The 13,632-nt window shown below is 35.4% G+C and overlaps 2 protein-coding genes across 2 annotated transcripts; one reads left to right on the forward strand and one right to left on the reverse strand.

Moving 5' to 3' along the window:
- Positions 1 to 156: 156 nt before the first annotated feature.
- LOC140967484 (pentatricopeptide repeat-containing protein At3g26630, chloroplastic) lies at positions 157 to 1,944 on the forward strand. Its single transcript, XM_073428025.1, has 2 exons — positions 157 to 1,709; positions 1,810 to 1,944. The coding sequence occupies exon 1, from the start codon at positions 304 to 306 to the stop codon at positions 1,537 to 1,539; it is 1,236 nt and encodes a 411-aa protein (XP_073284126.1). The 5' UTR covers positions 157 to 303; the 3' UTR covers positions 1,540 to 1,709; positions 1,810 to 1,944.
- LOC140967483 (uncharacterized) lies at positions 1,902 to 9,615 on the reverse strand. The gene is made up of 13 exons (XM_073428024.1): positions 9,125 to 9,615; positions 8,492 to 8,641; positions 7,775 to 7,945; positions 7,324 to 7,467; positions 6,541 to 6,646; positions 6,224 to 6,372; positions 6,000 to 6,125; positions 5,747 to 5,890; positions 5,403 to 5,490; positions 4,434 to 4,807; positions 3,648 to 3,959; positions 2,945 to 3,169; positions 1,902 to 2,226 (listed from the first exon to the last, which is right to left on the reverse strand). Exons 1-13 carry the CDS (start codon positions 9,374 to 9,376, stop codon positions 2,092 to 2,094), a joined length of 2,376 nt encoding a protein of 791 aa, XP_073284125.1. The 5' UTR covers positions 9,377 to 9,615; the 3' UTR covers positions 1,902 to 2,091.
- Positions 9,616 to 13,632: the final 4,017 nt, after the last annotated feature.

Consider the following 13,632-nt stretch of genomic DNA (forward strand, 5'->3'; position numbering starts at 1 on the left):
CAGAGAAGATAACAAAGAAAACTATAATTCACAAAAAATCATAAAAAATAAACTAAGACTAAAAATGTAATTGTATTGTATAATTGGGACACGAAATAGATATGGGTTTGGTAAATGGGCCAAGTTTAGGGACCCGAACCGAGTTCATTTTACCATAAAGCTGGGAGCAGAGTCGATCAAAAGTTGTGAGTGGTAATCGGCCACATGACGCAATAGCCAAACGATCTTACGTTTCCTTCTCCTTCCTTTCAAAGAATCCATTTTTGTGCTGTATCAAGCGTAAATTCAAGAAACTACCACTCTATGATGGTCGGATGCCTTTCATTAAGCTATCCTGATGTTTTATTCTCAAGAAACTTGCAGTCAAGTTCCAAACCCAGTTTCACTTCTCAAGATGCCTTTATTTTTCTGCAGAAATGCAGCAGCTTCAGACAGCTGAAGCAGATACATGGTAGAATTATCAGAAATGGGTTCGATGATTGTGAATTGATTGCTACGAGATTGCTTCAGCTTTGTTCTTCTTATGGGAAGTTGGATTATGCGACTTTTGTGTTTCTACAAATTGATGAGCCCACCACGTTTGCCTGGAATTTGCTTATCAGAGCGTATATTGTAAATGGCTGCTCGCGTCGAGCTATTCTTTGGTATAATTCGATGGTTTGTGACGGGGTGAGATTAGATAAGTTCACCTTCCCGTTTGTAATGAAAGCTTGTTTGGATTGTTTTTATGTTGAAAAGGCGAAGGAGGTTTACGGGCTTGCGATTAAAACCGGGTTTTATGGAGATGTATATTTGGATAATGTTTTGATTGATTTGTATTTCAAGTGCGGGGTTTTGAATGATGGGATCAAGGTGTTTCATAAAATGTGTGGGAAAAATGTAGTATCCTGGACTACTGTTGTTGCAGGGCTTGCTTGTATTGGAAGAATGGATTCAGCACAACAGCTGTTTGATAAAATGCCTGTAAGAAATGTGGTTTCTTGGACGGCCATGATCAATGGATATGCCAAGAGTAAGGAACCCGAAAAGGCATTCAAGTTATTCTCAAGAATGCAGGGTGATAACGTGAGCCCGAATGAGCACACACTTGTTGGTCTTCTCGGGGCTTGCACAGAATTGGGGAGCCTTAAATTAGGTTCTTGGGTGCACGACTTTGCGATCAAGAGTGGGTTTGAGATCGGGCCTTTTCTTGGGACTGCATTGGTTGACATGTATAGCAAATGTGGTAGTTTGGAACATGCTAAACGAGTATTTGAAAGTATGGAGGATAAGAGTGTAGCTACATGGAATACGATGATCACCAGTCTTGGTGTTCATGGACGTGGTCATGAAGCCATTGCTCTTTTTGGGGAGATGGAGAGGATGAACGTGGAGCCGGATGGGATCACTTTTGTTGGCATCTTGTGTGCTTGCCTGCGCATGAATGACTTAGAAAAGGGTCTTGAGTATTTTGCGCACATGACCGAACGATATGGTATTATACCAAGCATTGAACATTATACTTGTTTGTCTGAGATATACTCCCGTTTAACATCATAAAATCAGACCCTCCAGTGTTGTGATTGTTGGATGTACATATGCAGTCAGGGGTTGAATTTCAGCAAATGCATTCGATGCAATGCAGCATGATACAATGCAAAAGTAGACATTACTGATGATAATTTTCAGGAATTTGTGACTAACAAACCAAAATTCCAGCTTCTCGCAGGGTGGGTGGAATATGAGCCTTCCATGAATTGAAAGTATTTTTTATTTTTTGGTTTCTGAGCAAATTTTTTTTTAACTACTTAGACATACATACCATTACAGCACATTTGGCAAACCAAACAAGACTGACTCAATCATCCACGTCTTTGCCAAATATCCTATGGTGCGAAGAAAGACACAGATAAGGTCTCATATAGTGTAAACTTGTGAGCTTTATGTATTATTCTACAAAGTTAATTTAGAAATAACGAGTCACTGGTTATATTTTCATACACTGGGACAAGAATGTAGGTAATCAATTTCGGGCTACAATCTGTCATCTCTGCAATGTGGTTCAGTATATGCACAAGGGAAGTGTATAACCGAAAATAAAAAATTTCATGGTTATAAAAGCATATCTCGAAATATACGGGCCAAGACTCGCGAGGACAAACGATTAAGCACCTCCGGAAGCACTTTGGCAGTGAGTCCTGGAAACACCGGAAGTAGCTCTTGGATCAGTTGAGGAACATTTATACCCTGTTGTTTAGAGACAAAATCTATCAGATATTACTGCAATCTTTCCACCATCGTGCAGTGAATAGAAGTGCAAATGTAAGTTACTGTTAACATAGCCTTGAGCTAAGTTTAAAGATTGTTTAGTTTATACATTGGTCAACGTATTGAAGGATTATGAAATTGCAACATTTGAGCTGTGTATAATGTTTCATTAATAAAACAGCTATGTGTAATTCAACGTCATCTACTGTATTAGCGTTTCATTGACATACTTACCGGTAATTTGTCATATATCCAATACATTATTGATTATTCGCTATGTATGCTTGCGAGTATCCAATCAGTATGGTAAAGATGTAATCCGAATTGCAGCAAAAGATGTGATATGAAGGCTAAAATTTAACGATGAATTTACTACTTTTGGCCTCAAGATTGATGGGGGAACGAGATTCTCGAAAATATGCCAATGAGATAATCGATAATTCCAGCACAACCCAGTCTTAAACAATAAAGCACCATGACACCAGAACTTGATCTTGTAAGCTAAGTAATCTTCTTTTCCTCTGGCAAATGATGGCGCAGTTAAACACTAATTCTACCAACTTTACCCATTTTAAATAAGTTTCAGAATCATTGTGCTGATAGTGCAACTTCCCACAGGGACATAAATAATGCACTTGTGCACAAAACTTTTCTTTGCAATAGCAATGAAAACAAAACTCAAAGAATTTGTATTTACCTTATCTGATGAAGGTACAGTTCCAGCACCCAAGAATCCAACAATTTTCTGAACATTGTTTAAAATAACTTTATCCTCCTCAGTGATCGTGGGAAGAAGAGCAGCTGTCCTGAAAGGCCCCAGGGTAGGAATCAAGCCAAAAACTGGGGATATGTTTCTGATGCCAAGTAGTAGCATTATCTGCACTAACTGCTCCCTTGTAATGGCATCAATGCCCTTAACAATCTGTTTATGAGTCACCCAAGAAAAATATTAATTGGGGTACATAATCTCTTTGCAGAAACAAAGAAGCATCCAACAAATGACGTTTTAAGTCCCTCAATATAGTTGTTGACATATAACGTTGATAAAAGAATTATTACAAAGTTTTTGTGGTAAAATAGTCTGGTAAATCATCTTGACCTGTTGACCATTATCAGTTTCATACGGCCAATAACGAACTTGCTTGCCATAATTTATTTTTATATAAACATAAATATGATTCCAAGTCGCCACAGATTCATAAATTCTCTCATAAGCAGAGTTCACTAACCAAAAATCCAAATATAATCGCGCTTAGAACCAAAACTACTTTGGTGATAATTGAATGCTTCTATATTAAGCTTTTACTGGTTCCGCCTAAGCAAACCCTCATTGCTCTAAACTAGATACGCACTTGTAAGTCAAATGGCTAGCAAATATGGAAACCACAATGTAACAATACCTCATCCAGCAGAAAATCTCGAAAAAAGTTCCCCTTATCAGATAGTAAAAATGCCAAGGCTGCTCTTGTTTGGATTGGCTGTTCACTGATCGTAAAACCAAGAAGTAAATTGTTTGTTTGACTTTGTAGAATCCCAAGATCTGCCATTCTTCCATTCAGATTTTCTCCACCTCCACTCTTTGCCGCATCTATGAAATTCTCAAAAGCTTGCATGACATCAATAAATCTTTCAGCATCGAAGATACCAGTTTTCCCATATATTGTGTAACGTAAAGCATTCCTTAAACGAGGAGATTCGTCGGTGAGCAGCCTCTGAAATTCACAAGAGAGAAAGGACAAAATTATTATTCAATCTCGTATCGAGTTGAGAAAAAAACTCAATAAATCAATAAAAGTAAAGAACACCCCATTGCTAATTAACTTCATAAAGATGCAAACATGAAGGAATGCACGGACACATCAAATATATCCATGGTATTCCCAGTTTTCTCCCAAAAGACATTTTCACCCCCATGTTCACATATCCTTATTAAATCATTATTTAAAATTTAATTGTTCACAACTCCCCAAAAATTCTCTCATTATATTACATTCTATCTCAATACAATATATCTTAAAATTTAAAATAACTGGACAATATTTTAAAACCTAAACCCAAATATTCTAACATGACATGACATGACATGACATGACATTTATATAATAAAAGATTTTCTTCCCAAAAGATAACCCCACATACACATCACATTCTGCAAACAGTAAAATCTGATCAGTGTGTTTCCGCACCTGTGCGATGTATGGATAGGCTTCATCTACAATGGCAAAATCAGGATTTCCCACTAAAGCTATGCCCTCCAGCACCCCAATTGCTCTAATAATAAGTGCGAAATAAGGTGGAATTCTGAATGGATAATCAAATGTTATCTGTGCTAAATCTGAAGCAAGCTCCTGAAAGTTGATATTTTTTGCTCCCCCACCCTCGAGGGCCTGATCGAAAACTTTGGCAAGTACAGGTAAAATGGGTTCCAAATTAACTCCTTCTGGAATAAAGCCTAGTTTAACAAAATCTTTTACTATTGCACCATAATCTCGATGAATAAGGTGGGCAATAGCTTCAATCATGCCATATTTCTGATCATCTGTCAACTTTGTCACCAGGCCTGCCATATTTCGCACCAGTCAATTATATGCAAGGGAACAGAGTGTATGATTCTTAACAGAGTGCACGATTCTTACATTTGGTGGCATACAAAGCTTTGGAAAGAAAGAGAGAAAAACATTTAGATTAAATAACAAATCACTTATTTCATCCTGTTCAATTTATAAATGTACATAAATCCATGAACTATAACAGAGATATTATAAAGCTCAATATATCATATTTACAGAAGGCTGTCAAATGTACAATCATAAAAGAATCTGAAAATTTTGCTGACAGGTTACTCGTGAAAGAATGCATTTTGTCTTTATCCTAGTACAGCACCATATATGTAAAACATCAGGAAACAAGCAAGCACCTCCAGCTCTCGCTTATGTCGCTCACCTATTTCATGAAACCTCATCACAATAATAAACGGCTTTTCTCACCTTATTCAATAAGTGATGGTTTCTGGAATACCATTGGCAAAGATTTCAATAAAATTCAAAATAAATTTCCACTGATCAGTAGTAATAAAAAGCTTAATTCTAATGGAGGAAGTTATATGCAGTTCATAAAGAAATTCAACCAAAAAAGGTACACTACAAATATTTTACCAAAATCCAATATAGCCAGCTTCCCATCTGGGGTACGAATTAAATTTCCCGGATGTGGATCAGCATGGAAAAAGCCAGTGTCAAGCAACTGCAAATCAAGAAAAAGTAAGCACGATGAGATTGGTGGATACATACAAAGGAGCTTTCTTTTTACATATCATGTAGCAACTTCTTCATATTTATTGCATCGATTACAACCATCCATATAAATAATGTTCTAGTTGGCATATAACAATATCAATTATTTATTTTCAAGATATTTGAACCCCCAAACATGGAGACAGGAGTGGCATCTGGCGTTTTCAATTAAGCAACCATTAAAACCCAATATCAACACTAATTACCTGCTTAAGGTAGCATATAACTCCAACATTTACCAACTCTCCAACATCACTTTCAGTACTTTGTGACAGTTTCTCCCCATCTATCCATTGCGTTGTCAGTACCTTCCTAGCAGTGAATTTTTTATATGTCTTGGGCACAACTACCTGTAAGTCCGAATATTAGGAAGTGTGATAAATCACAAACAAGGTTTTCATTACTTCGTTGGTTTTTACTCGCGATTTTGATCAAGAACCCTTTTTTAAGGAACATTACCTGGGGAAGGTCTTTCTTCATCATTTCTGCAAATATTGTTCCATTTTCCCCTTCATTAACATAATCAAGCTCCTCAAAGAAGCGAGCAGCCCATTCATCAACCAATCCAACAACATCAATTGAAATCTGAAGAAAATAGATGTCATTGGATCTACATACACATTTTTTAAATCGCCTCTTTGGCAAGTTATATAGAAATTATATAACGGGAACACAATCTATACCTGAGGAAATTTACGAAGAAAAAGTCCCAAGTTCCTTATGATGAACAAGTCAACTGTAACAGTCTCAAGGACAAAAGGTCTTTGAACCTTGACAGCAACCAAATCCCCAGTTTCCTTTATCCGGCCCTTATACACCTGGCCTAGTGATGCTGCCATTTATTTCCATAAGAATGAAAATAAATAAGCTTCAGGTATTGCCAAGGAAAGAAACATAAAGTTAAACTTCTAAAATATTAGACTCCATGATATGTTGTGTCACTAGTAATTTGATACAAATAAATGCTGGTAAACCATTAAAGGCTTATAAGATTGATTACCTGCAGCAATAGGGGAAGGAGAAAGTTCAGAGTATAAATTATACCACGGCTGTCCAAGTTCTTCTTCAATAAGTGCCATAGCCACATCATCTGGAAATGATGGAACCTGCAAAAGCAACGGACAAAAAAGTCAACAATTGAAACCCTGATCACTCATATGTACACCTGAAAAATTTTGTGGCCAGAGGGCCAATAAAATGTTGCTAATGGTGTTTTCAGAGTTTCCATCAATGAGCCATGCAATTAAAATAAATTCACAGCTCAAAAATTAACATAAGATTCCAGTAGACCAGTACCCTGGACGGCTGGACCTAATTGGGACATGCAGAAGAAGAGCTGTATGGCACACTATGTTTTCTTTAGCATTTCAACTACTCGGCTCACAAGGAAGGAAAGGAATTCATAGTCTTATATAGATTGCATTCCCCCATTCACATATAAAATCAAGCTTGCATTTGTCACAATACATACCCAATTACCCAGTGGTTCAGTATTGAGCAATGTATTCCTCACTTAAAAAATATATGAAGTTAAAGTGATTGTAGCCTTGTTTAGGATAATCCAAGATCAATGCAAGTTCTCTTCAACTGAACACATTCTGGAACCCAAAAAAAAGAAAAAGAAATTTACGAATTAAGAGTATCATAAAGTTCAAAAATCCCGAAATCAAATTAAATTTGTCTAAGAAGGTTGTAGGTTATTTATCTACGACAAATGTCATGTCAAAGAAAGCCAAATAACATTTCATCCATTTGCAACTTGGGGATATGAAAATGAATTTACCTTGTCACAAAGCTTTTGTAGTTCAACCATTGCCACAGGTGACAGTATATCTGGACGGATGCTCAATGCTTGCCCAAGCTTTATGTATGCTGGTCCCAAAGAGGTAACTATTTCCCTCAATTCGATAGCTCGGGCAACCTCATTCTATTTAGACAGAAAGAAACAGATATTATATGAAAAATGAAAGGCCAAGTGTAACGAGGTGAGGCCTATATCTTAGAAAATGCATGACTTTGCGGACTCACGAGCTTTATATCTTTAATGCCTAAAGTACAAGACCTTGAATCAACAAAGACGGGAAACTCACTGATCGAGAAGAGAATGCATATGGTCCGGAAAGATATCGCATATAAATTTTCATAATTATCTCAAAGATTGTTTCACAAAAAATTCAAAATAATCAAAATGACAAGTGGCAATATAAAGAATCAACGCAAAACTGGCATTTCACCTCTTTTAACTTGTTTTTTATGAAATCCCACGAAAGGCGAGAAAGAAAGCCTCCAGCCACAGACGATAATTGGACTATACGAGTGGCAACAGCACGTGGCCTTTTTCCCCAGTAAGCAGCAATCGTATCAGGTTCATAAACCAATGGCAAAAACTCACTGCTCTCATCAACCTGAAGAAGCAGAATACCTCGCAAGGCGTTACAAAGCTGCCGCAACTTCTTTTTACTACGAAAATATTGAGAAATACTTGTGTTGATAGAAACCAATCAAATCAAACAATGTTGCATTTCGAATAAAATCAGTATTCGCGCTGCATTTTGAAATCTCTACTCCGTTGAGAGTTTAGAATTGACTAGATCAAAAAACATTCTACAAAATAAAATAGTCAATAAGAAAACAATAGGTATGTACAAGATATCATAGAACACAAACTTGATTTTTCTGCCATCATTGTGTGTTTTATGGAGAATTTGAAATAACACGCGTCACTTAATACAGTAAAAAGAACTTCCATTCCTATGACCCTACAACTTTGCTTCCCCACAAAATTCTTCGATGGTATAAACAAAACTGGAGAGCAGAAACCTCAGACTGTTCTCATTTGGGTAAAAACAGCATATGGAGAAGGAACAAAATACACATACATCATTGAAACCAACAAAACAACCACAAAAAGCACTCAAATTAAATATACATAATTAAGTTGTGAACATAACCTCAACAAGACGGAGCTTGATACTGTCATCGGCAAATAACGTGTCATTCAAATTCTGACCCCTGAGTCCTCTCATAAGTACAGCCAACTGCTCATTTTCTTCCATCTGTGCTCTCACCCTTTTGATCTCCTGCGAAACATCCTGAACTCTCTGGCATTTCCAGACAAAGTACGTCAATAAAACACCACTTTTACACATCGTCATACACTACCCAAAAAATTTCTTCCATTTTTACGCAAGATTTCATCTTTGTGTCCCTGTTTAGATCTAATTTTCTATCAAGGTTCTTTATTTATTCATTTATTCGTTTAAAAATTATTTCTTTCATGTTCCTGATCACATTAAAACCATTTTCAGATCATCAATATAGCGACTTCTGCATTCAATCACTCAAATCATTTAATATTTTAAAATAAAAGGTCATATAATTAAATTAGCTCCAAAGAAAAAGAAACATATGAAAGAATACTCAGTAAAGCATCCATCTTTACCAGTCAGCATCACTAAGATTTCCCCAATGATAGCATCATGAAAGAGAAACATAAAAGAGAATATATGGGATATAACTAACACCCAAAGAATTAATACACTCCAAATGCAAGCACAATTACTGAAATTCGTCGCAAAACTTACAGTGGAAACACCGTTGACAGATTTAGACGTCGTTTTGGCCGACCCATTAAATTCTTTTGTCGGCGGAGACGATTTCGACGGTCTTGGCTCGGTGGAAACGGCCTTCACAACGCCTTTTCGCTTCCGAGCGTCGATCATTCTCGGGAAAAAATAACTACTGCTCGACTTCGCATTCAAGAAAGCTGGAAAAACTGATGAATTCCGGTGCTGAGGATCGATTCCGCAGTAGACCAGCTGAATAGCTGCATCCATGCCGGAATCGCCGAGATTAAGTCAAATTCAAATTAGTTTTGAATATCAATCCAAATTTTGACGCAACGCCGACAAATTCTGCGTGTTCTGAGGGTGATTTTGATAGGAAAAAAAGGATGAAACGGCAGCTAAAAACATTTTGAACTGGGTTCTGAAGCTGAGTTGGTATTGGTTTGCGGGAAGAAACGTGGAGGAATTTGGAGCGACTGAAATCTTTTTGTACGTTTCTAATTTTTTAGCTAAAATCGTGTGGCCGTTCTCTTTTATGTTCTCAATTGTTCGTTCACTTGTGGCTGGCTTTTCTTCGCTTTCTTTTTTTATTGTCGCCTTCTGAATTTTTTTTCATTTTTTATGCACTAATTAAAAATTATATTCGTTTTTTTTTAAAAGAATCAAATTATTTGGTATCGTGATGTATTTTTTCATGCTATTTTTTATATTCTTGATTAGTAGCATTTTAATGGAGCTATTTGTGACAAGTGCTGGTGCTGCAGCTCTTAAGTTGCACCATTATTTGGTTATGAATTCTCATGTTAATAATTATGATAATTTGATCTTCTGTCCGAATTTTGTAGAGTAAGATCAACATTTGGTCCATTGGCAATTTGGCGTCATGAAACACAACCTCGTTCTTGCTTGTCAAATGGCATAAAAGACTTGATCGCTCTCCCCTTCTACCGAGGATTGGCTGTTGCGTTTACGCCTACCGCGATCTTCTTTTGGCTACCATATTCCAATCATAAACTCTACGCGTGTGTACAAACACAAACGTCCGCTCAAATTCGTCAAGTTGAACCTTCTCTCATGCTCTAAGTCCTCTGGTTTATGCAGTTTCTTTAACAAGTCATCTCTAGGATCAAAACATATATATTAACGAGACGAGTAACATAGTCCAATACACTACTCCGTTTACATTAGTCCCTGGAACGTATGCAGATCCTGTGACGTTCTTCTCGCAGGTTTCTGATCTATAAGAGTGCTTGAACACAAGTAGTCCCTCACAGCAGCATAAGAAGTCAGCATACGTGTATTCCCTCGACATGTATCCGACTGCCGATTCCATGAAAAATCCCTGGCCTGGAAACTTGATCAAACTATATGTGCAGTCACCGCGCAAATAATCTTTCCCATAGAAGCATTGGGAATTCGAGATGTTGGAGTGAACTCTGGCGAATCCCGGATCTCGGATTGTGTCGTTCCATGATTTGCAAACTATTTTGAATCGAAGAAGAGACTTAACGGGTAGTCTTGAGAGTATGTTTTCCATTACATCGTGTGGAAAATCACATGCAGGGTGGTAGAGTTTTGCTGGTTCTTCACGCTTGCAGTCTCTTATTGAAAATATTTAAGTAGAGTTTGTGGGGTTTTAGGCTTTGATCAATACGAGAAAACAAGTTGGTGCATGTTTTTATTTGCTGAAAACTTATTACAAGTTTATTTTAAATTAAAATTATCAAAAGGGTTTATAAAAAAATTTAACAAAAAGGATTATGTAAGCTTTTAAAAACAAGATTCCGTATTCTTGATTGAAACTAGCAAAATAGATAACATAATTTACTAAAATAATTTTTTATGATTGTATAAATATGATCTTCTAATATATTTAATTTATATATATATATTTGTTACATGGAAGATTTTTATTAACAAATACAACTCTTTATTCAAAAATATTCTTGAAACACAAAAAATTTTATGAGACTATCTCACTACACAATTTTGTAAGACGGGTCTCTTATCATTAATGAAAATGTAGAATTTTTTTAATTAAAAAATAATAATTTTTGACTCCAAATATGAATCGAATCTACCCGATCAATCAGTATCATTAATATAAATTCGTGAGACCGTGTCACAGAAGATCTAATCTACTTAAAATTTGGGAATAACTTTAATTTTTATCCTTTTTATAGGCGCACAACAAAAAGTTAAAACACATGGCATACAGCCCATCGTTTTTTCCTATTAAGCCCAAAGTCATAAGGCCCAATTGTATAACCCAAATCCATTGGTCGCCAGGCCACGACTTCATAAATTGCATTTGGACACCTAAATTATAAAATATTTAACATGTACAAAAACCATATTTAAATCATTTTCCAGGATTAATAAATTATGCAACATATCAGCTGAAAAGGATACTTTTATATATTGATTATTTATTTGTTAATTTATTAGGTTATGTTTATTTTCTTGGATATTAATCTGATCTTATCAAATGTTCTGGTTGTAATTTTATATATTCATCTTTATTTTATATTAGTAAAATCGTTTAATATAAAATTACTATGTCGTCCTTCGTATATATTTATTTATTTGTATTAATTATATAAAATGAGAAAAACACAACTTTTTGCATCTTATTTCAAATAGATATGTGGTCATAAAATTCTGAAAGAACTTTTTTAAATAAAAAAAATTACAGATAAAATAATTTGAGAAGAAAATGAAGTCTTTTTCGGACACGAAGCACAAGGACAGACTAGTCATTTTAACTATAAATAAATATAATCGTTTTCAACATATAAGAAGACTAACGATACTGAAAATGACAATATTTTTAAATAAATTACATATATCCTTTTTATACTGGGGAACCTCTTAATTTCCAATATGATCTCAGTTCTGTTATAATTTCAATTAAATTATTATAAATTAAACCAAATTAATTCCAATCAAAATTGAATTGACCGAAGCAACTTTCGACAGTCAAAAGTCATCTTTCCAAAATATGATTCTATTCATTATGTGCAATTTCAAAAAACGAAGAAGAGTTTCAAAATTTTTTTAACCAATCTATCGGGTTTTTTTAAAAAATAATTTAATTTTAAAAAAAGTTTTCAAAAATAATGTAAAAANCACGCGTAAGCGACGGAATATATATACAAACCTTCGCTAAAATTGAATCAGCGACAGTTTATAAACCGTCGCTAAGTTTAGCAACGGTTTATTAAAACCGTCGCTAATTGGAAATACCGTACCCACCTTTCAACGACTTGCAATTTTGCAGCGTGCAATATGCGCTACGAAAAGCCATTTTTTTTGTAGTGAAGACAGAGAAAAAAACAAACAAGAAACTCATCAAGACTGGGATATCTCAATTGAATGTTGTTCATTTTCCTCAACATCATTTTGTGGTCGAATGTCATGTACAAGATGCTGCGGACCAACATTAAGCAAATTTGTAAAACTGTGTATGTTCGACCAAGACGGAGTCTTAAAATCCTGTTGACCAAACAAACCAAAGTCAGCCACCCTTGAATCACTGAAAAAACTAGGTTGAATAGTAGAGGTTCCTGAAAAAACTTATTTTTTGATGAGCTTATTGTCTGTTTTTTTTCTCTATCTTCACTACAACAAAAATGGCTTTTGGCAGCGCTCAAAATCCTTTTTCCGCAGCGTATATTGCACGCTGCAAAGTTGCAAGCCGTTGAAAGTTCAAGATTATCCGCAACGTACATGTGTACGCTGTTGATACAATTATGCGTGGCGTGAGAGAAGGTATATATTTTGGCATTTAGCGACGGTTTTTTGAACCGTCGCTAATTAGCGATGGCTTATTAACAGTCGCGGATTCCAATAAAGCGACGGTTAAAATTAGCGACGGTTTTAGCGACGGTTTTTATATATATTCCGTCGCTATAATATTCCGTCGCTTACGTGGACCAGCGTCCGTGCTTACGAAGCGCGGACGCTGCTCCACGTGAGCCGCGTCCGCGCTCCGTAAGCGCGGATTGCAGTAGTTTTGGAAATGTTTTTTTTTTACATTATTTTTGAAATTTTTTTTTAAAATTAAATTATTTTTAAAAAAACCCCAATCTATCAGAATAATCGAGTGAAATTACATAGATTCGATCTATCTCGTTTAATTCGGTTTAACCTATACAAATCGACTCCGGAAATTAAAATATTTGCATGATTTTACGAGCTAGACTTTTGATCCATTTTTCCTATTGTTTAACATTGCATCTAATTTACAATTTATTTTCTAATAAAAATTAAGATTGGTATGTGAATGTGGACCAATTGCTTTTATCAAGTCTTTGATGGAGAGCTCACAAATCAACTTTCTGTAAAAAGCTACGAATGCCAATCACGCCTTCTAGATGGATCAAATATTATTAAAATAAAATTAGTGACGAAACTAGGATCTTGATCAAATCCACATATTCTTTCATGGAATATATAATTTAAAAATAAATTTTTTTAAAGTGATTATGTAATATTATTAATATAGTAAAAATAATATTTTGACA

Source organism: Primulina huaijiensis, unplaced genomic scaffold, assembly GCF_012295235.1.
Source record: "Primulina huaijiensis isolate GDHJ02 unplaced genomic scaffold, ASM1229523v2 scaffold25443, whole genome shotgun sequence".
Classification (NCBI taxonomy): Eukaryota; Viridiplantae; Streptophyta; class Magnoliopsida; order Lamiales; family Gesneriaceae; genus Primulina; species Primulina huaijiensis.